At 37.2% G+C, this 24,441-nt stretch overlaps 1 protein-coding gene across 8 annotated transcripts in view; it reads left to right on the top strand.

The window, feature by feature from the left end:
- LOC112983650 (DNA repair protein XRCC4) overlaps positions 1-24,441 on the top strand; it is a 191,411-nt gene that overhangs the window by 21,590 nt on the left and 145,380 nt on the right. For all 8 annotated transcript variants that reach the window (XM_064502480.1, XM_026100900.2, XM_064502482.1 and 5 more), the window contains one exon: positions 7,374-7,561. In XM_064502480.1, the coding sequence (XP_064358550.1) occupies positions 7,374-7,561 (188 nt within the window). The remainder of the gene's footprint in view (positions 1-7,373; positions 7,562-24,441) is intronic.

Here is a 24,441-nt window from a genome sequence, read left to right as displayed (position 1 = left end):
CAGTCAGATATGAACATCCTACTGTCAAATCAAGAAAAAGCTTTAAGTGTATGTTTTCAACATAACAAAAAAGGTGTCAATGTTGTTAAATGCTTAACTAATGAGTATTCCATTTTCTTTTTATATAAAGCTTTCGATATTGTTCTTATAACAATGGAAGGTATTACTTTTAAAATGGGCAAAAACCTGTTATTTTTTCATCTGTTTTCTAAAACCTAACATTACTATAACTGAAGGAGTATAGGGGAAAAATACGTACACAGAGTTTTCGTTTTGTTAACTTCCTGCATCTGACAGAATTGCTAGATGGTCATTTTCTAAAACAGAGGACCAGTGAGAGCAGAGTGACCTCACTCTATTAAAAGGAGAAAAGCCTCCCTGCAGTTTAGCATGAACACTGGGTACTCATCCAAAGGATAGAGCTTTTATTCCTTTTGTAAGAAGCTGATCCATTTCCAAGGAATTCCTATCAAATTTGTAATCCTTTCAATAACTTCATTAGGAGTCAAAGTCCTTGTGCCTGAGACTCTTCTACTGCACAGGTCTGTGTTTTCATACATCTGTAATTGCTTTTAATCTTTTTTCCTAAATTAGCACATCATATTTAAGACTACTTAAATCCCTTTCACCTTTGAAACCTGGGAGGATAGAAAGCAGTGGTCAGAATATTTTTGCTGTGGGAAGTCCCTTTTAGGTTTCTCATGCTGTGGAAAACTTTGCTTGGTGAGACCTACCAGGAAGTAAATGAGAGTTGCTGGTGGAGTTGTCTTTTATGGGTTTTGCTTATTTAATGTGATGATTAAAAGTGTTGGGTGTCTTACTATTTAAATAAAATTAAACAAAAAGGCAAAATCTTGGGCCAGGGAGGGAAAACCTGCAGGAATATTGAGTATAATATATTCATTTGATATAGGATTAAAGAACTTACAAATACATGCATTTAGGAATGTCATTTCTTCAAAGATTGATTGGTTCTTCTGTTAGTTCTGTAAGATACAGAAATACGCAGCATATACAAATACAACAGAAGAGAAGGGATCCCAGTGCTGTATTACAGCATATCAGCTTTGTTTTTGAGATTGAGTTTGTCTAATTTCCTCAGTGTTCTTTTTTGTTTCCGCAGTGCTCATTGCTTTTTAGTTAAATGCTTACATGCTCTAACATTTCTGTCTTATTTTTTCAGCCCCCTGCCTTTGCCTCACAGTGCAAGGGATACCACAATTCTGTCTGCGTGGCTTGCTTTGTTTTAAAACCAATGCTAAACATACTGGCAGCCTTTCTGCCTGCAACTCTATCTAGTGTCCTGTACAAGAAATAAGCTAGCTAATGAAGAGTAGGAAATAATGGTGGCTATAGCTTAAAGTAAGAGAAATGTTCTGAGGGTAAATTTCATGCCTTTCTTTCCCTGATGTATTCTTGCCACTTGTAGTGGATTGTTAGCTTCTCAAGATGAGCACTGATCAACACTAACCACAGTCCTTCACTGACTTGTATGCTTAACTTTATTCCTGTCAGTAGGTCCACTTATTTCACTAGCATTTTTCACCTGTGCCAATTTAAGTTTCAAGAATGCACTTCAGTTTGCACATTGTGTTAGGAATTATGGGTTTGACTTTAGTATAAATAACAAAGAAGTTGGAAAAAACCCTAAGGATCTACCAAAATAGAATTACATGTGTAAAGTAGAAAATGAAAATAGAATTCCATGTGTTGATTAAATGCAGCATTATTTGCATGAATATTAAAAATGCTTTCTTTTTTGGGGGGGGGGGGCAAGATGAAGCTGGCAGTTAAGGTCTTGTTTCTGATGTCTGTTTTGTGCTTAAAATAGTTTTAAAAAAATCTTGTAAAGTGCCTTTAAGAGTTGGGTCTGAGGTTGAACATAGTTGACTTGGTTTAGAATGAGATAGGGAAGACCTGATAGCGTAAATTTACAGCCCCCTGCTTTGACTGCAGCATGAGACTCACTTGTCTAAGTCTGTAGTGGTACCAACTGCATTATGAGATTGATGCCTGTCAGCCTTAATGCATGAGTATTGATTGATACACAACTGATCCTGATTTCACAGCTGTCTGGTAGATCTTTGTGTTTGCAGGGCTGCATCCTGGTGTCTCTGGCTCATGTTCCTATTTGCCAGCTGCAGATACAGTTGGCACGTAAGGAAGGAAGCTATGGTGCAGCATTGCAGTTGAACATTTATACTGGGGCTTTGCACTTAAGGTCCTGTTTGTAGGACATGTACCAGATGGCAGTAACTGTAGCCTTCTGTCTTAGCCTCTCTCTCCTCACATATCAGAAAAGGGTTTTACATATTGGATAAAAAGAAATTTGAGATGTCCATGTAGTGAAAGAAGGGTGCTGTTATTCTTTTATCAGTTGCTTTCTTCTCTAAAATGTAGTCCCTTGCATAAAGATCTCTTAAACCCTAACTTAATGAAGAGGGCTGCTGCTTACTTTTTGCTCTGTTTCCATTTATCTTGTTGAGTTGAAGAAATAACCTAAAGTGTAATGGTAAAACAAGTAAAATCATGTTCTCGAAAGGATAATACTAAAATCTAAATCTTTTAAATCTTTAGTTTATGAGCCATCTCATAGACTATTTAGATGTGCTCACCAGTACTGGGGCACACAAATATATTTATCTGTCTATAACATCTTCTCTAACAGATGGCATGATACAGTTTCAATTTTAGTATTTCTTTAAGGAAGAACATATACAGGGTTTACAAATCTATAGGTATATGCAGTTATTATATGCTTTACTTTTGCCCTGACCTCTTTTCCCCAGCCGCCTCCTTTTTTATTTACCTCCTGTAAATAATGCAACTTAAAATCTAAGGATGGATCCTCCTTTGCAATTCAGAAATATTGAATATAAAATTATTTTATTTCTGGCTGCTTATAATGTACAGGAGTGCTGTGAAACATACTTTCTTTAAATGTATAGGCATTTCTGTAATGCTTTTAATATCTGCTGAATATTTGCAGTGTTCAGACCTTGACTGTAATGTTAAATGAGTTAGTCTGTGTGGTAGGTTTCCTCTTGTGATGTGTTGTTTTTTGGGGGGTGGGGGTGTGGAAGAATTCTCAATTTTGACCGGGTCCAATTAAAGAAGGAGGGGAGCTTTGTGAAAGACTTCAGACCCATGGCAGTCTGATACTTTACATATTTATGTGACAAAAAGTGACTGATTTATATTAATTGAGCCTAACTTCATCCATGTTTATATTCTTTTATCATGAACAACTCCAAAGTAGTCCACTTCCCTTGCATCCACTTGATTTCTAGCTCTGGTTTCTAGCCTTAAATATTTGAAACTGTCTAGGAAAAATGCCTTGTGCTAAATGGTAGTTAATGATTCTGACACTAAAATCTGTCCTTTTAACTGAGTGTAACTGCATGTTCAGATTTTCCGCAGAAGGTGGTGGTTTGTCCTTGTGTCAGCAGTTTCTTTGCTTGCAGTGGTAACATCTGTGCACTCTGTCTTGTCACCTGCATCTCCTTTTTTTTCTCCCAGCTATTAGCCTGTGCCTTACAAACAAAATCAGAGTGGGGCATTAGTGACTGACTTGCCTTATCAGATTTTACAAATATATGGTAGTCACTTAAGGTAATTAGTAAGGTAGTAACTGTGTTTTTGTGTGCAGAAACAGTCAATGTATTTGTGAATGGATGACCTCTAACTGATAAATCAGGTCATAATGCATCAGGATTAAAAAAAAAAGTCTAAGATCTGTAAAGCTGAAGATCAATGAAGTTTTACATATTTTCCAAATTTTACTAAAATGTGTGGAAAACAGCTACAGAAGCTGATACTGATAAACAAGGAAGAATTGGTTGAGGATGTGAAAGCTGGGGGCAGCCTTGACTGCAGTGACCGTGAGATAGTGGAACTCAGGATCCTGAGTGGAGGGAACAAGGTAATAAACAGGATCACAACCCTAGACTTCAGGAGAGCACACTTGGTCCCATTAGGGGTTTGCTTGAAAGAATCGCATGGGATATGGCCCTGGATGGAAGAGGGCCCCAGGAGAACTGGTTGACTTTTTTTTTTCTTCTTCAGAGATTACTTCCTCCATGCCCTCAAAAATGGTGCATTTCAATGAGCAGCAAAGCAAGCAAAAGTGGCAGAAGGACTTGCATGGATGAACAAGGAGCTCCTGCCTAAACTCAAACATAAAAAGGATGCATACAAGAGGTGGAAGCTTGGACAGCTGACCCAGGAGAAATATAGAGATGCTGTTTAAATATGCAGGAGTGAGGTTAGGAAAGCCAACGTCCATCTGGAGATGGACCTGGCAAGGGATGTGAAGGGCAACAGGAAGGGCTTTTACAGGTATATCAGCAGCAAAAGGAAGATGAGGGAAAATGTGGGCCCACTGCTGAATGGGGTAGGGGACCTGGTGACAAAGGACATAGAAAAGGTTGGGGTACTCAGTGCCTTCTTCACCTCAGTCGTTACTGGTTAAGATTCGCCTTCAGAAGTCCCAGCCCCTGAGACCAGTGGGAAAGTCTGGAGCAATGAAGACTGACTCCTTGGAGGAGAGTCGAGTTAGAGAACACTTAATGGAAACCAGACATAAGCAAGTCACTGGGACCTGATGGGATAAGCCCCACAAGTATGGAGGAAGCTGGCAGACTTCATTGTGAGGCCACTCTTTATTACATTTGAAAGATCGTGGTGATCAGGGGAGGCTTCTGAGGACTGGAAGAAAGTAAATCTCCCCTGCCTTCAAGAAGGGCAAGGAGGAGGATCTGGGTAACTAAAGGTCTTGCCTTGATCCCTGGGTATGTGATTGAGCACTAATCCTGGAAACCATTTCTAGACATATTAAGGACAAGAAGGTGATTAGAGGTAGTCAGCATAGGTTTATAAAGTAAAAATTGGGCCTGATCAACCTGATAGCCGACTACAATGAAATGACAAGCTAGGTGGATGAGGAGATAGCAGATGTTGTTTCTGTGACTTTAGCAAGGCTTTCAATACTGTCTCTTGTAACATCCTTACAAGCAACCTGATGAAGTACAGACTAGATAAGTGGAGAGTGCAGTGGGTTGAAAACTGGCTGAACTTCTGGGCTGAAAGAGCTATGATCAGCAGCCTGAGTCTAGTCACTGATGGGTCCCCTGAAGTTGATACTGGGGCCTATACTGTTTAATCTCTTCATTAATGACTTGAATGATGGGACAGAGTGCACCCTCAGCAAGTTTGCAGATGGTAGAGTTGGGAGAAGTGGCTGCTGCACCAGATTGTTGTGCTGTTGTTGAGAGGGACTTTGATAGGCTGGTGAGAGGGGCTGACAGGCATCCCATGGAGTTCAGCAAAGGGAAGTATGAAGCCCTGTACCTGGGGAAGCTAAACCCCATTCACGAGTAGAGGCTGGTGGCTGATGCACTGGGAAGCAGCTTGGTGGAGAAGCACGTGTGGGTTTTGGTGGGCACCAATTTGACCATGAGACATTAGTGTGTCCTTGCAGCAAAGGTGGCCAACAGCATCCTCTCAACCTGCTGGTGACAGTCTGCGTAATGTGGCTGAGAAGTGATCTCTCCCTTTCTGCTAGGCCCTGGTGGGGCCTCATCTAGAGTACTGTGTGCAGTTCTGGGCTCCCTGGAACAAGAGAGACATGGACATACTGGGGTGAAGCCAGCGAAGGGCTGCTAAGATGATTACAGGACTGGAGCATCTTGTATGAGAAGAGGCTGAGAGAGCTGGGACTCTTCAGCCTGGAGAAGAGAAGGCTTAAGGAAGGATCTTATCAGTGTATATAAACACCTGGTAGGAGGGAGTTTGGAGCCACACTCTGCTCAGTGGTATCCAGTGAAAGGTCAAGAGGCAACAGGCACGAAGTGAAATATGGAAAACCATTTGAGTGTAAGAAGAAACCTTTCTACAGTAAAGGTGGTTGAACCCTGGAACAGGTTGCTTAGGGAGATTTGAGTGTCTCCAAGGATGGAGACTATACAAACTCTACTAGACACAACCCTGAGCAACCTGCTCTAACTGACCCTACTTTGAGCAGGGGGTTGGACTAGATCTGCAGAGGTCCCTTCCAACCTCAACTATTCTGTGAATCTTTGAAAATAAGTTGAACTTACTGAAGATGCAGAATCATTTCAGAAGTCTTGAAATGTGTGAGGAGATAACTATCTATAGCAAATAATTATTGATTTACCCCACTGCTGTATTTTTGTGTGATGGATTGATTTGATAAATAGCACCTTCTTTGCAATATCAGGTTAGGTACTGTGTCAAGGGAAAGGATAGGAAAAGAGAGGTAATTTAAGCAGGCTTGTGTTTATTTGAAATGCTATTCTGTTTCCATTGGTACAAACACAATATGTTTGCAGGTTTATGTCTCGGTATGAAACAATCTTCAAAGTAAGACATCTGTATAAGGAAGAATTACAGTTAATTATAGGCTTTTTTTTGAGGTGGCTACACCTTTTTTGGGAGTGGGGGGGTGTCACTTGCAATTGTGTGAAGGATTTTCCCCTGCCTCTCCCTTCCAGGCTGTCACAAACTAATTTCCTTTTCCACATCTTGCTCTCTCAGATGCTGGGCAAGTCTTCAGAAAAATGCTAGAAATGTCTATTATCAAACAATAAGTGACAATGTAGAGCAATCTTCCTCAGAATATTGGTTACATAACTAGAAAAGGAAATACTTTTGTGAACCAAGTAGAGAATCTAAAATGCTATACTAATAGGCTATACGTTAAAGCCTGGATTGTTACACACATACTACATGACCTTATTTAGAGTCTTTGTTTAAATCTGCCTGTGCAAGAAACTTGGCACTTGCAGTAGTGTCATTTGTGTTTGTTTCCAAAGGAGTGGAATAAGAATTTCTTAATACACCTGATCTAATGCAAATTGGACACATCCTTCATTTAGTGGGCCTTGAATTTTAAACAGTAAAACATAGATTCATATGTCTCTGGGTATACCCTTTGTTTTTGATTTGATCTTATTTTCTTTTAAGATTGCAAATTAAGAGATTAGAGAAGTGGTCAGGAATATGTGAGGAGAGAATTGCATGTCTGCTGTCTTCTGGGGTTAGATTACTCACTTTCAAAGAAAACAGGAGACAACAGACCATTAGTTAAAACAGTGCTCTTTTTCTGTCGTAAGGTTAGTGTTATAGAATAACTTCAGGCAAGCAAAATCGTGGGGCGATGGTAATAAACCACTTTCAGACAGGAAAAAGGGCACAATTCTTATGAAAAATCTCTAGTCAGCAGCTTGAATGGAGCATCTCCATTAGTGTCCAGCACATATCTATGTCAAGGAAAGAAGAGTCTCCTTTAGGCTATCCCTGGAATGTATAGGTACACACATACCTGAGTATTTCTCAATCTTTTTTTCTTGCAGTGTCTGAAGCTGAAATTTCTAGGGAAGCTGCTGACATGGAAATGGATAGAGAAAAGTATGTTGAGGAACTGAAGAAAGCACTGATACTTGGAGAAGAATCATCTGGCAAATATAACTTTGCTATTTCTAGAAGTGAAGAAAATACAGAGTGTCATTTCTCCTATGAAAAAAATCTGAAAGATGTTTCTGTAAGTATAGTTAAATGTTTAAATCTGAGTGCTAAACTTTAAGACCTTCTGAGTGTACTTCTGTGTTTTTACGATGATCTCAAATCAAATGGACATGGGATATGCCTTTCAGGTTGAATTTTGTAAACTCCAGTATGGGCCAAAGTAAAACCAAGTTTGTGGATTTTCTAATAAAACCTGAAATCAACAGAACTACTTTCTTACCTTTTTAAATGATGTTGAATAGGAGCATTACTTCCATAACTTATTTAAGTTTTGGCTTCTGTTTTCTGTAAGCAAGGCATGCCTACATGTTGGAGTTAGTTTAGTATTAAACTGAGATGTTCCATAAGCTGTAACTTTCATGTTTTTAACTCCTGACTTGTATTAGATGTATTTTTTCCCTCTTTTAATCCTCACCATCAATGTGTACATTTCTGATTTGCTTGTTTCTTCTTTTTGCTTTCTCCCTATTCATCTAGAAAAGAAGAAACTTAGAAATAAGATTATTTTCAAATGCCAGAACAAATTTTTTAAATTTTTTTCTATTACTTTAGTTTGAAAGCTAACACTAAAAAAGTTTTGTGCTTGAAACAGCATTAATTTGTGACTAGGAATGCAATTTTATGCTGGTTTCTTGGCTGCAAAGGAAAGGAGCATCTTTTAAAGCAAGAAGGAAGGTAATTTGCATCTGTAGACACCTTTGGCTGCCACTGGTTGTGGTTTAGTGTTACAGCTTTTTGGGAGGGAGAAATTAGTTTCAGGAAACTCTGTTTATGCCTACTCTTTTTTTTCCCCCAAAATTGAAGATATGCCTGTGCCAAGGTTTGTCCCTGTTTCAGTTGTGCTAGGCTGCTGTTGGGGTGATTTACCTCTCAGCCACATCAATGAAATTTGGGTTTAAAAAGGAACAGTTCTTTTGGCTGGATCCTTGCACAGATCTAGTTCATGGCACAGTTTTGTGATCAGTTGCATTGGCACTATGGAGGGGAAGTAAACTGTGGTGGTGAGATAATGGAAATGAGACTGAAGACAAAGGAGAGTAGGAATGTCTTTTTCCTGGAGGAAGAAAATCTAGCATGGAGCTGTGCCCAGAGATAGTCAAAGGTGTCTAAGGATTGCACTCCCTGTTAGTTTGCTACTTCAGACCATTGCTGAAGCAAGCTTTGCTCCTCCTGTGGCAGGTTATTTTGGGGAAAACAAGGAGAGTATCACCTTTCAAGTACCTAACAGAGGTGTCTGACTTGAAACAAAAACCAAATCAAAAAAATCCCCCACCTTCTTAGAGATACTTCTGTTGAAGTGAAAGGTGAAATTATTTTCTCTAAACTAGAAATAGACAAAGAATGCAATATATATATATGGATAGAAATTGAAATGGAAGTATGTGTGGTTTTTTATGCATATGTATCTTTCAGAAGGAATGATGAAAAATTACTTTAAATTGGTTTAAAACAGCATTCATACTATATAATTTTGAAGCAGCTTACTTAGATGCTTATGTTAAGAGTTTGCTTCCCTTTAGCCAGTGGAGAAAGAGATTGACTGGACCTGAGTTAGGCTACTTAAAAGGGTGCTTCAGTACAGGCGTATCTTTCCTTGTGCTGTATAGGAAACTGCAGGACAACTTGGCTGTTAATTAAGTTTCCAAGCGTTAGGTTATACAAGTCTTCCAATCTGCATTATTGTTTTTTCTGTGCATTTACCCAAGGTCTTTTGGGCTCTGTGCCTGCTGCGCCACACTTCTTGGGAGTACACAGGGTCGAGTCCTGTTCACAATGGGTCACAGTCAAAGTGCTGTATTACAGCAGTATTACAAGGCTAGGACCAAATTTTACTTAGAAAATATGAACAGTAATTCTGACAATCCTGATTTTCTTGTCTGTGTAATACATAATATAGTCTAAATACCAGACAGATGAAATACATACTATATTTTATTAAGGGAAAATATCTTCATATTATGTAGCCCCACCTAATATATGTTTCCATCAATTAAGACTTACCAGAAACTTAATTCTTATGAAAACATCTTTATGTCAATTTGGGAAAATTCTAATCTGGCCAAAGTAGTTTAAAGAACAAAATGTCCTAATTGCTGGGCATGCTTTCTGCATTGGGTATCAAAAGAGTGCTTTTAGGAAAGATGACTTTTCTTGGGTGAAAGCACACCTTCCTCCTCTCTGCTGGTACTGAATTAATGCCTACAAATAAATGGCCAAGGCCTATATACCTGAAAGCTATTTATAATTCTGATATGATGGAATGTGTTTCAAACTTTTGCAAAGTCTCTGTGAAGGTATTCATACTGTAGATCTTCTGGCATCAGATTAGGAAGCTAATCTTGAGCTTTGAACATCCAGAGGACTGAAATTCAGCTAAAATGTACGTCTTCCTTCATTTACTGCAGAGGAAACCTAGAGAGGCTGTTCTGCAACTTAAGTGCTCAGTTTAGGTTGTGTATCCCTTACCAGTACTTACTATTCTGAATGGGTATTTATTTTTACATCTTTTGTTTAGCCAATGTGAATGTTCTTTCTCTCTTTTCATGTTTCAGTAAATATGTATGTGCACAAATTAAAACCTAATATTATTTCCAGTCTTGGGAAGAACACTTTTTTGACTGTTGTTTAAAATGTACTGCATTTCTTTTGTTATATGTACTACTTACAGTCAGATAGAGGGAGATGTGTGAGTCTTCATGTTCTTATTTTAAAATGTAGGCAAAAAGGAAAAGGAAGCAATTAGTTCCAATTTTGGCAATAGCGCACATAATACTTCTTGTAAATTCCCTGCTTCTCCTCTTCCAGCCCCATTATGTCAACAATCATCATTGTGAGAAAAGACCATTAAATTATCAGGAATAATTGGAAGATTGCTATCCTTAAACCAAGGTAGTTTTATCATTCGATATATAACAAAGGGAAAGATTATGGAAAAGAATGCATGAAGATGTGGTTGACTTGGGAGTTCAAATACTGAATGTTAAGTTATAAAATCTTCTGAAATGGACTGATATACTTTGAGCTATAAGATGGGTGTCTAGTCCTGCAGCTACTCATTACTGCAAATGCACATTTTGTTCACCAATGAATACATAGAATTTCATGCGCTCTTGGGGGTGGGGGTGCATACACCTTTTTTTAGAAGTGTATACGTACAAACCTGTTTGTTTTAATTAGCATTAATGAAACCTACTTTAGAGCATGGGTGTTGATTTAACTGTGGGTAGCACAGTCATCTATGCCCATCCACTTGGCCAGTAATTTCCAGTGCAGTGCTCTGACATAGTTCTCCATCCAGTCTGGATAAACCTCTAATTCCTATCAAAAGTGAATTATAGAGTTCCAACAAAATCATTTGCCTTTGTTCTTCTGAATATATCGCTGTTTCTTGTGAGTTTTGTCCTGGTTCTCTTACTGACAAGTGGTATGTCCTGGTCTCCTATTTACAAATGATATGTACACACTATGTAAATAACTGCTGGCCAAAAAGGTATACCTGTGAGGTATAGCTTATCACAAAAGATCTGATATGTATAACCTAACAAGAATGAACATATTAAAAGCACTTCAAAGAATTTACAGTTAGCATAGGACCAGTTGCTTCTTTTTCTGTCTTGCTGTTAAGAAAATCCATATGATTTTTATTTTTGATACTATAGTTTATTTAAGTAGTTTCTTTATGTATTTTTAATTACCAGCAGTTAGTGACAGTAAAGTGTTTATTAATTTTTGTTACTTCAAATCACAAAGTGAAAGTCTGTGAGAAACTTAGCATAATAATAGCAATAAAATTCCAACTTGTATATACTGTATCCTTGTGGGAGAAGCATACTGCTACAGTGCTGCACTGTCTTGGTGGATCAGTTGATCTCTCTTCTCCAAATATCTACATATTAAATATGCTCTGTGGGTGCTTAGTGTGCTTCATATATAAATTAGGTTACTTTAAGTTCCTGTTCTAGCATAAATAACAAAAGCTTTCTTATGTTACGTGGTAAATCTATCATGATTTCCTGCTGCATAGGAAGTTAATGTTAAAATTTTAAGCATAAACATGCTACACTGACCATGTTATGGATTAGTAATTTAATAATTATCAACCGATGTGAAGTAAAGTTAGCTATCTCACCACTGTCATTTGACTTCCTGTTGAGGATATTTTTCAGTTTGGTAATTACCAATATTCAATATATATAATATTTTCAGGAAATCAGTGAACACATAAATTTGAAATACTCTAATTGCTTTCAAGGTCTTCTGAGTGTTTGTTTGTTTTTTAATTGTGTGCTTGCATATTTGTTTTCCAGTTTTCTTGTAGGGAATTTCTGTTGGTGACTTTGGACTAGTGACTGGTAATAGTCATTTAATAATGATAAAATATGTAAGATATTGAAATTTGTTTTTCATAACAGTACTAAAGAAGGTGATATTCTGAAATGATTTTTACCTTCTTTGATAGCAACTTGCTAAAAAAAAAGTTTACTTAATCTACTTTCCTAAAATATAAAGCTGTACCCCAAACTGTACTAAGAGCTCTGCAGGAGTGCAAATAATAATGGAGTGAAGTTAAGCAAAGGAAAATATAAGCATATTAGGAAATATTTTCTAATGTTGAAATTTGTTTTACTGTTGAAGTGTTTGCCAGAGGATATGGTAGCAGCCCCATTGCTTCAGTTACTTAGAACCAGATTGGACAAAAGAGTGGAAAATACACTATAAGTAGCTATTCTGTTTGGCAGTATGGTACATTAAATGACCTAATAGGTGATTTCTGTCACAAAAATCTGATTGCCTTTCCAGATTACCATTGACATGAGCTCCCTCAGACTGTGGTGCAATGAATGTCTTCACCAAGGAAGTAATATGCACATCACCACCTGTTCTCCCCCTCCCCCCAAATTGGAAGTTGAAGAGCAATAGGATGGAGGATGTAGTTTCTGCAAGTTGCCTCAGAAAGCAGGCTCATCCTTCCTCTTTACCTGCCACAGGCTGTGTGTTCAAGGCTTGTTCTGTCTGTCATTGTCTGGGTAGGATGTTTGGCAGTGGTAAATCTGACAGGTGATTCCATGCTATAACAATAAAAGCTGGCACTGTAAACACCTTGGTGAGATAAACTTAAAAACAGGTTCTTTAAGTTCAGTTTGGTTTTTCTTTCCTAGCTCACAGGGAAGAATAATTGTCCTTTATTTGCTTATGGAAGTAAATAAATTTAGAGATTAAAAACTTGTCTGTGGTTCTCAAAAATCACTGCTTCTTTTGTACTGGATCACTAAAGCTAGAATTAGCAGTGTTAGCTAGAGCCCTACCTTTAAGGCGCTGGACACCTGAAACAATTTAGGAGATCTAAGAAGGCAAGCTGCATTCAAATGTGAAATCCCTGTGACAGTTTTGTATAGCTTTGTCTGTTGGCATAGACAGGGATCAGGAGAGTCATTTACAGCATCTGTGTGCATGTCATTCAGAAGACTAGAGCTGACAGTCTAATTCACCTGTTTAATTGATGGAGAAGAAGGTTCCTCACAATAACTGATGTCTACTACCAAAGTTAAATGCTTAAAATAAATTCTGTGACTACCTCAGCACTGTTCAGACTGGATGATGCTAAAGCTGTATCTCCAAATTATTGTACAGATGTTAAATTTATGTAGTGAATGTGGCTACTTATGTCCTGATGTTTCTTTGAATGGTTGGCAAACTTCCCCAGGTCGCAAATAGTTCACACCTGCTTTAGAGGAAATATTTACTATATATGTTTGTTTTGCAGTCATAATAGCTTTTTAAAAAAAGTGTCAGAGTAAGAATCATAATTTAACATAAGGGAAAGCCATAGTAATTTTAATAAGTCCATATTTAGTCTTTTGAAGCAATGATCAAAGAAGATATATTGCTGTCTCAAACTTCTGGAAGTATTTGTAGCTACGTCTCAGCCTGATGAAGGTGAGCCTAAAAATTGTACCTTACAATTTTTTAATTGGTTTTGTGATTTATCTTAGGACAGGTGGCTTTGCCGCAGGGCATTCAACACTCTGCCCTTAAGAGCTGTTTTTAGGGTGGTGAGGGCAAAGTAGACTGAGAGTCACATTAAAATAACAATGGGTTTGGTATACAGTGGGACTTGTGTGTCAAGCCAGCTGCAACACAAAATGGGCCACACACACAGAGATCTCAGTAAGGGGCCATTGAGGTTCGGCCAGCTAAACTGCTGCCACCTAAACAAACACCATCACAGAGTCAGTGATTTAGTGCTTGATCTAAGTAGGTGACCACTTGGAAGTAAATCTTTCCAAGTACTCTAGCAAGTAACTCCACATATAATAAATAATGGAAATCCGGCAAGATTTTTTTTGTACTGGCAATTAAATTGATTAAATAGCCTTTGATACTCAATTATTGGAGTGCTAACAGTTGTCTTTTTTTACAATAATGTGACAGGCATTGTGTTTTTTTTTCCTTTCCTTTTATAAGAAAATGTGTAAAATGAAGAGATACTAGCTTAAGAAATTCCACTGTGGATGCACTGTTCTTACTAATTAAGTTGATGGAAGAGATGCTGCTATTTTTCTTCAGTTTTCTGTGGCTGCTTTTCCATAGTGAGTTGAGTGAGATCATTGTAAGTTTACTGCAATTTAAAAATACATTGACAAATTCATGTTAACCAAACTTTATCATAGCATGCTGCATGAGTAAAGTAGAACTGGTAGAGCTCTTTTTGCTGTCCAAACTGTTTTAGTTCACGGTTTGAATAGTTACTTTGCTCCAAACTACTCAGGATATGTTGTTTGGATAACAAAGGTCACTGGGAGTTCAGATTATTTCCCAGGCAATTTAACTAACTGCTCAATTAAAAAGGAAAGAAGAAAACCTTGCAGAAAGATGGAATGATTAATTTGTAGGTCAGTGTAAAGGCAATGAGTCTTATGTGTCATTTATATTTGCATACTTCAGAATGTAAGTACAGTTGAATGAGTTTCTCAGATGCTCAGTTTAAGAATATCTTGCTAATGGGCTGAACATAATAGAAACATAAGTATATTTTTTGCATAATCTTTAGACTTCTTCCTATCTTGCTTTATGCTTATCTTTACTAGCTCCTCAGATCTTAAAGGTGCATTTTAAATGTAGTGGGTCACTTTGTAGCCTTAATGTAAGAAAAGCTTTAAAAAAGTATGGATTCCTTTCTTGCACTATTAATATACATATGATATTTTTTCAAGTCAGGTAGAATTAAACTGCTATTTTGTGTGTTTGGTATTTGATTGTAAATTTTCTTCCTGTTTTTGGGTGGTGTTGGGGGAAAGTACATTTAAAAGTACTAGGAGTATATACCTTTTAAAATGGGGATTGTTGAAAAAGGAAGAATCAGGTGCTGCATACTCCTTGAGTTTCTTCCTACCTGTTTTGTTTCACTGGAAGTATAACTGTCTGACAGTTGTCCTTTTTCTCACTAGTGATGTTATTGTATTGTCTCCTCTCCTCACTCTCAACCCCTTCAGATTTTCCCATTTTGGAATACCTGCTGTGCATTTCAAATATCTGTGTAGACAGCAAGGCTAGCTTTTACTTGCACAGCTGAGTAAAAATGCTTTCATTTTAGGAGGAAAATCTTTAAATCATTGCATATTGACAAGTCTTGGTTTCCTAAGAAAAATATAGAGGACAGTAGATACTCTGGAAAAGAAATTACTCAGTGTGTTGGGTTTTAAAACTTCACTATAAGTCTCTAGCCCTGTGTTGGCTCTAAGGAAGAACAACAGTCAGCATCTTATCTACACTTCTCTTCAGACATGCTTTTGCAGCTCCAGGGGAGGCATTTATCTTTCTACCTGAACAGGCACAGGAAAGCCCTCAAGCTCAGGATAATAATGTTCTGTTAAATTTTGCATTCACTAAAATAGAGCCTTTATCAGTATAAATATTGAATGGATATGTTTTAACTCTCAAAGCTTTAAGAAGATGTTTCCATTTAATTTCAGCACATAATATATTAGCTCTGGTACAGGTACATACCTGAAACTTTCTTGAATCATAACAAAAGAACAAATTGGCTTTCACTGGGATGTAGAGTATTTTAAAAAATACTTGGAAAATACAGAAATATGTTCATACAGTTTGATGCAGAAATAAGGTAGCTGTAATACTTGCAGCAAGGAAGGTGTTATGCTTCTTTCTTTAACTTGCAGTTAAGTCAAATACCTTGTCTGTGCTTGTTCTCTTGCTTCACGAAATCTCTGTATATTAGTAACTGACATAAAAATAAGGCTTGTTTAGAGCACTGATAGCAGGGTCCTAACTTCAGTGTCCAGTAAGTGGAGTGAGGTCAACTGTATTCAGGGGACATAATACTGTTCTTATTTTGCCACCTCATTTTAAACACTCAGCTGTCCTGTCTGACCTGAGGGCTGTGGTATGTTTTTCATACTCATGGGTGGGGTGAATATGTTTTTCATCAGTGAAGACAAAGCCATGGCTTTTTGACTGAGATGTAAAATTTTAAGCCAAATTATATAGGTATCTTTTAAAAAAAATTTTGGTGAATCAAATGTTCGTTTAGAATCGTTCTAAAAGATAGTATCATGGGAAAATGTTTCAGAATGTAAGTTGTCTGTGTATTTCAAATCACGAACATCATTCTCTTACAGAAATACATTTCCCAGAGAGGTAAATACAGTATACAAATTCAAGAGTAAATTTCTGGTTCTCTGTATTCATGGGTAGTATCATTCTGTGGAAAAGCTCTTCCATAGATCACTTATCCTGTGACCCCTTTTGTCAGTGTGAGATGTTCCTGCAAATAGTGTTTCACATTTCTGCTGAACTTTGGTTTGGTTTGCTTTGGTGAATGTAGAATGTAACTGGTACCAGTTTGCTTTTTGAGGTTTCAGGAACAAAACCCCTTGTCTTTCTGCATGTATTCTTTGGCAAATGTAAGATCTGAGACCATGAAAAGTTCTTGCGGCGCAGGCTTTTTGTTCCATTTATGCAAGGTCTTCACACAATGTCTTCTCAGCACGTAATTAGTACTTACAGGTTATTGGTATAACACAAATATTTAAGTATAGTCAATCATAAGGTACTTGGTGCCTTAATCTGAAGGGAATGACGAGAGTAATATCAATGTAAATCTGAGGAGGAATAAATGAGGGTTGGTGAACAGAAGCTGTAGCTGGAAACAACCTAAATATCTAATATTGAGGGGAGAGATTTGATCTGAAACTAGGCTTAAAGGGAGACATTAGTTCTATTCATTCAAAAAAGAAATTGCCAGATACCAATCAAGATATTACTTGGTTTTTCTGTAATGCAAGCAGTAGCTAACTAAAGTATGGAAAAATGTAGAAATTGTATCCTGATAAATTAAGGTCGTGCAAGAAGGAATACATTTGAATAAAGAATAAATGAACTTAGGCTTTATAGCAGCTAACCCTGCTGAAACCCTGAATAAAGCTATGCAATACACACAAAATGAACAGGTTTCCTAATGTCAGCTTCTGTTGGCCCTTCTTTTTTGTTAGATGTACACTGAAATAAGAAATGTACAGACTCTGAATTCAAACAGTAGAACTCAAGTAGAACTCTTAACTACAAAACTGCTGTTTTAGATGAAATTCTAGTTTAGTTGAAATGACATAATGCAGAACTCTACTGTTCTCCTGAAATTTCTGTTGTCGTAACATTTTATACCAGTTCTCTGTGCTCTTAGTTGATTGCTATACAACTCAGTAAGGCAACAGGAAATGGGGGTTCCTGACTTCATTGCACTAATGTTGCCTTGCAGTTTCATTTTGTAGCTTTTTGGTTGTAACTGGAATGGGAATTTTTTTGGCTATCTAATGTGTAGATAGCCTATCATGCAAAGAGTATATGGATGGATTTCACTATTTGGAAATAAACCTAACCATACTCTTTCATTCTTGCCTAGTTCTATACTTTCCTGGGAATTATTCAGTCTAGAGGAAGAAAAAGTGTTTATGAACTATCGGTAGCATTTACAGACTTAGTTAGCTGGTAATCAATAGCTCAAGTTAAAGCCAGAGTAAAAATTCTTGCCTAAATGAGGTCTTCAGAGACTAACCCTGAAGTAATGTGGAGGACTTAGATCAAGGGACTTCTATAGTTGGAGGAAAAACTGTGAGCTAATCTAGCCTTTACAAGTACTATTTAATTATTTAGGACTTAAATTATTATTTAAGCCAAATAAAATCCTATTGATCAGGCATATCAGGAGAGCATGTTTTCTTTTAAATAGCTGAGACAGCTGATTATTTTTAAAAGGTTTTCTTGGCTAACAATTAAAAATAGGTGTTATTGTCCTCTTGTGCTTTCCTGGGTTCACAAAGGAATTAAAGCAGTGTAGTCTTGCTGCCTGCTTTGAGAAACTGATTGTGAAAATGTGAGCAGCCATTCACCATTTCAATTTTTTGCTTTTGTCAGTGTTACTCAGATTTTGCGCTGAAATACATAAAGCAATGAAGTTTTGAGTCACACTCGCGAATAACAATGTTGTTTAAAACATAGTTCAAAACTGAGAATGTTAAACAGGAGTGTGATTTATAGCAAATCACAAGTTGAAAGATTTTTGAAGAGAAATTTCAAGAATACACAGATGTATAATTATAATTAAATATGAAAATTTTGTCCTGTGCAACTTGTGGCTATAAAGTCAATGGAAATAGTCAAACTCACTGAAAGGCTGGCTTCCTTGGTGTTGTCTGTTAAACAGTGAAGACTTTCTGAAGTCAATCAGCTCTCAATCAGTCATCAAAAAAGAAAGCCCTAAACAAACAGAAAAACCGAACAGCCCCCCCCAAAACAGTTGAAGGAATTGAGTTTGCAGAATTGTGTATTAATAAGGACAGTTGTCTACAAATTGTCTAGAACAGTTTACTGGGAAGTAATATTGAGGAAAAGACCACAGCAACATGTCATTCACTAATACGTATTGTGAAGCAGTTTTCCAAACTGACCGTCTTCTGGGTCTTGTTCCTGGTAAGTTAGCTTGACTCTGTTCTGTCATTCATGTGCACTGGGACTTTACTCTTTCATTGAGTGCACCGGAAAGAAATCTGTGGCTAAAAGTAAACAAACAGGAAGCATCCATTTGCTTCCATTCCTATTTGACCTGGCGTGGAGATTTCCATACAACTGTTTTTTCCAAACCATACTTTCATGGTATGTCATCAACAACAACAAAAGATCAGTTTTTAAACACACCCCCACTATGTCCAAAATCACTTTTAGTAATGAAAAATTAAGTTTGTGCCTCAGCATTTTTTCCTATACAAGCATACAGTAGTTCTTGTAGTAGCTTAAACAATTTTCATGTGACTGAGACCCATTTAAACAGTTTAATTTCTATCATCTTTTATATTTTGTTGTTAGAAAATTGATTTTCTAATGTCCATCTCTAACAATGTATTTTATTTTTGTTCAGTAACAGGTATACTTCAATTCTTACTTTGTGGCACCTTCCTGGCAATTCAGGATAAACCTCTACTATCAAAAGTGATTGGAATATTCTTTGTAGTTTAAAAGTTTAGTTGTTCTTCTCTTCCTCCCCTTCCCCCCTTGTTAAGTTTCCATTCATCACTTCAAGCTGAAGTCCACATCAGACAACTTTTTCTTTCTTTTCTTCTTATAGTTATCTCTCAGTAATCTATCCTGAATCTTCTCTAGGGAGTGTCACTCACTTCTGTAATTTTCCTGAGTGATACTTCTTCCACATACGGGATTCTGATTTAGCTGACAGATTTGAAAAAGGTATGTTTAATCAGACAGTTTTTTAATGACTTAACAGTTGTGGGCACTCAAAAGTTCAAATTATTCAAGCTAGTGTCAGTCTTAATTTGTGCTAAAAATAGCTCTGCCAGATTGTGGGGGATTTGTTGGTTAACGCTGTGTTGGTCAGACTACACCTTGGTTTGGAATCTCAGAAACAGATCCAAGGGGCATAAGAATTGGGTAAGTACGCTGGTTTTGAGGGTAAGAATATTAAGCAAGATGAACACTTGGGCTCAACAGCTTTCGCAGGACCCTTAAACATGTCACAACTGAAATCCTAATGATGGCCTGACTGTGTTGCAAATGTGTCTGGTTTACCATGCTACTTTTCCTTTTTGACTGTGGTCCTCAAGAATTCTTGAATCCATCTTTCTAGAATGTCTGTTCTCTTAGATCCTGACATTCTAGCCACATGTTATATTAGATAGTATTTACCAGAGGGTAAGACTGAGACCATTCACTGTGACAAAGTATCTTCTTTTATGAAAGAGTCTGAGTAGTTACTAGTTTATTTTTCTTACCACTATAATCTTTGGTCCTAGTGGTGGCTCTCTATAGCTACTGTGGCATGAACATAGAAAGTGGGTGCTACTCCACCCTAAGACATGAACACAATGGGAAAAGTGGTACATACTGACATTTGGCTTCTGGCTTTCTCATGGGGTGGAGGGAAAACCCAGTTATTTGGAGGAGGGAAAAAATAGCAGGATGTTGCCTCCATTAACAGTGAAACTAGAATGTGAAGGTCTGGTGAGATTTGAGTTGAAGCTGTTGCCTGGTTACAGGCCTTAGTGGGAGATAAGATACTGGTATCTGTGTTAATCCAGTGATTAAATAGTTGGCAGCATCTGGAGGGGAGAGGATAAGGAACTGTGTTTTTAGCTATGTTGAGCTTGAGCAGATGACAGGTACTCAGGAGATGGGCTGAGAGATGAGTATTTGCAACAGAAATGGGACTGAGTCATCAACTTAAGGAGTTCAGTTTGTTTGTAAACAACATAATACAAATTTAAGGTACAGGAAAATAAAGATCGAGCTAAACAGGAAGCAAATGATAAATAGTAAGCTAGCAATTTAAAATGCTTGATCAGAAAGAAAAGAGCTCATCTTGTTTTGGTTTTAACTTCCGTTGGACAAGCTGGTATCTTAAATTGACCCTATCTCTATACCTTGTTTTTACCTTTATTGCTGTGTGGTTTTATGATTTGGAGCCAGCAGTTAGTATCCCTAGGTTTAACCCATCCTAATCTGGTTGTGCAGTTTAACTCAAGTTTTTCAGATGCTACTTATATAATGTAAATGCAGTGGTTTTTCTGGTGCACTGCCAGCGCTGCATGTGTTCATCAAATGTTTGGTGATTGCAGCATATTCATGCCATCTGGGAATGCATGTGCTTCCCTTCCTGAACAATGCTCTTTAATCAAGACCACTATTATTGGAAGCCTAGAAAGAGCAGTATACGTAATCAGTAGAATGCCAAAATTAGACTTACACATACATTTTTCCTAACCCTATCATATTCCGTTCAAAGCAACAAGTTTCCAGAGGGTGCCATGTTTCTGGAACAAGTACCTTTATCCATACTCTCTCTTACTTCTGTGTGTGTTAGTCCAAGTCTAAATCATTAAAAGAGCTTCAGGGTAATAAAAAGGAATCAAGAGTCATCATGGAGAATTAAAAGCCTATAAGGATTGTGTCCTCTTTGTTAGGAAATTCCATTTTTTCCAGGCCTGTCTAAAAAGCAGTATCTGTGAAACTTTCACTGCTGTTGTACCCCTTTGTATTACAAAAGCATAAGCTTTTTCTTCCATATTTCTAACATTTTCTTGATTCTGTTGAAGCATCACTGGCTTTTTTATATTCTTTTTGAAATCAACTGTATATGTAGAGAATGCAAATACATTTGAGATGGCATTAGTTCAGTTAGTAAGAGCCAGAAACTGAAGTGTTCCTGGTAGCATTTTGAAAGCCTGTGTGTTCCCAGATGAAATTCAAGAAGCAGGAATACATATTCAGTCACAGGCATGAAACTAATCTTGTATGTGTTGAATAACATTTCTTATGTTTCGATCTTCTGCAGTTAGGATGCTTAGTGTGTTTCTGTTGATAAACAGGTACATGTGAGAGAAAATAGAGTTGCAATAAATTTTTATGCAAAATAAAGATGTTCTGTTTTAACAGTACCACTTATATTGACAGGTTAACTTTTTTTCTTTGAAACTCATCTGTCTATCAATAGTGAGTGGCGGGGGGGAGGCTATTTTCAAGATTTCTGGTGGTGCTGGATACAGCTGTGCTAATTAATCTGAATATTCCTGGAGATGGCTGAGAGAACTATACTGGGTCTTTTTTCCTTGTTGGAAACTGATTTTTTTTGTTTTGTTCCTGATTGCAATTTTAAGGCCTTAGTCTCGGCTCAAAATCTAGCAGTCTCATCATGGATCACTCCAGATAAATATTAACACTTCTCTTATTTGCCGTTCAGGAGTCTTATAGTTTTCTTGTTGAAAGAGACGCTTGGAACTGACTCAGCGACAGGCCTACCTGATTATTTAGGGGAACTTCTGGACATAACCATGTGCATTTGAGTTCCTCTCAGTGCTCAGAGCTAGTTTAACTGATGGGTAGGCTTCACATTTCACAATTCCACCACACTTTAGTGAGTGGAAGTTTGCTGTTTGAGTGCATTGCCAATTCAGAGGTTGACAGAACGTACTTCTGTGATATGTGCTTCCTCTTGTATTTACCAAAGCTGTTGTAATTTCTGATGCATCTTAGAACTTGTTAAAAATGTAGGTATGATCAAATATTTATCAGTCATCTATCAGTCTGAGACTTTCAAATGTTAATTAGTTCTGTTAGTTATACATAAAGAAACACTTGTATTTTGTGGGGTATGAGTGATGTGACTGGTAAGTTCTGTATGTAAGGCTCGATATCAACTTGGCATTGTATGCAGCAGCCAGTCTTGGTCTTGACCTCAGTTCTGTCTGTTTCAAAGTAAGTTAATGGACTTCCCCTTCTTCTGGTGTAGCAGCCTGTGCAGAGAAGCAAGGACAAGTTTCATCCTCTGGCAGAGCTTTCCTGGTACTGTATATGTCAGTCCTTGGAGCATATGCTTCAAAGCTGTTTGCATTTCTTCAGCATAGGCTGAGATTTGAATCCACAATTAAGTCCTTAAATTTTCTTCTAGATATGTTAAATGTCTCTCCAGTTGTGTTTTTTTTTTTTTTCTCCCTGAAGTGGTTTCTGAACTTTTACAAGAGCTAACTTACTCTGCAAGTTAAAATTTAGGACCTGAAGAGTAACTGCCATAGACCTTTCACAGTGGAATATTATTCCTGAAATGTAGATCTGTAATCTAACAAAAAAGAATACAAAAGAAAGTGTAACAAAATAATGAAGTGGGCAAGTTGTGCACTTGAGCAGGAGAAATGTTTTAATTCGATAAAGGGCAGTTACTTTAATTAAAAACAAAACAAACAAACAAAATCCCCACTAGATTTCAGGTTGTTTGCCTTAGGAAAATATCACATAGATTCCACAATGTGAAAGCATTTCCTTTCAGTTACACTTTTAACTTAATTTGGATCACAAATTTGGAAATAAATGTTTTTCCTTGTGATAAAGAATTTATTCATATTTGTAAAATGTTTAAATTTATATGGGTTATTCAATAACTTCAGTAGTCTCATGAGAACAGACAGCCTCTGTGTCTTATTTTCAGTGTCTTTGAAGGCAAAATTGTTAGTAAAGGGAAAGTTGCCTTCATCATGCACACTTTTTCCTTCTGATAGCTAGAATGGTACAGCATGCTGGTACATGATGGAAAGCCCAGATATACCAGGCTGTGCTGAGCTTTCTTGAGACTTATTTCAGGAGGGTAACGATGTGCATTGATTATTAATTTTTTGAGAAGTAAATATATTTTGCCCTAAGTTTCAATTAACAGTTGACAAAATGTGCAAGATGCTGAAGGTGTGTGTGGGGGTGTGTGTGGTGTGTGTTTTTGTTTTTTTTTTTTCCTTTTTTTAGAACTGTTGGGATAGTTAGTGAAAATAGTTTTATTGAATAGACAAGTGGTACTGATGTAACTAAGGCTCTGAGTATAGGTTTTCCATTTCACTCATATATATGAGCCCTTATTCATTATTATTACTGTAACTTATAAAATTTCAGTAACATTATTCTGGATGGGGAATAAAACTTTTTGCTGCTTGTTTAAGAGAAACTGACTCCTAATGAGTCAAATAGTTCTGTCTTAGTTTCAGGTTAGTAGCCCTTTTGAATTTAGTGGGATTACTTGTGTAAGTTTTAAAAACTTTTGACCCATTGTGGAAATAAGATAGTCTATGGAAGAATAAGTGCTTTTTTTACTTCTTAACATTCAGAAAAATAAACCTGTGGCAGAAAGCTAATGTTTATATGGGAACAGGTCCAAAATTAAGGACATGCAAAGTAGGCAGTTATTTAGAGTGGAAGACTAGTGGTCAGTGAAGCAGTCCCACAAACATACAGACTGGATCACATAGCTGGTAAATGCTTTACATTTGTTTTTTATAGTTGCTCTTCCTTCCTAGGACAGATGGTCAAAGTATAGTGATGTGCTTGCACATTCTTGAGCAAGATTCTTCTATACTTGTTCTTATTGAACAACTAGAATTTCCTAGCTTAGCCATGCTGTTTCAGAGAAAAAGGAAAAAAGGCTCCGGTTTGGGATGAGTAAAACACACCAAACTACTATCCTCCTTCAGGATAACTGTTCTTTTCCTCTCATTGATTGTTGAGAAACTCTTATTTAACTCTGGATGCTTGAATCTTTAATGGATGCTGTGCATTTATTTCAAAATACTATGCAAGACAAGGAGACCCGTTTCATTCTTGTACTAATTCTTGGATCTTTTGGGTAGTGCCCAAAAGCAGCTTGTAGCTGACAACTACCACAGTGACCACCCAACTAGGCAGTTGCTAGTTCAGAAACTAATTGTGTAGAATCTAATGCCGCTTGGATTATACAGTGGTGTTTTTAGTGAAATGTTTTGGCATTTCTGCAGAAGCTCCACTGGAAGCTTGCATGAGTTGTGTTTAGTTTTAGAAAGCTATCTTTTTTTAATGTTT

Source organism: Dromaius novaehollandiae, chromosome Z (genome assembly GCF_036370855.1).
Source record: "Dromaius novaehollandiae isolate bDroNov1 chromosome Z, bDroNov1.hap1, whole genome shotgun sequence".
Taxonomy (NCBI): Eukaryota; Metazoa; Chordata; class Aves; order Casuariiformes; family Dromaiidae; genus Dromaius; species Dromaius novaehollandiae.
The sequence above is the reverse complement of the archived record's forward strand: the minus strand, read 5'-3'. Positions and strand labels throughout refer to the sequence as shown.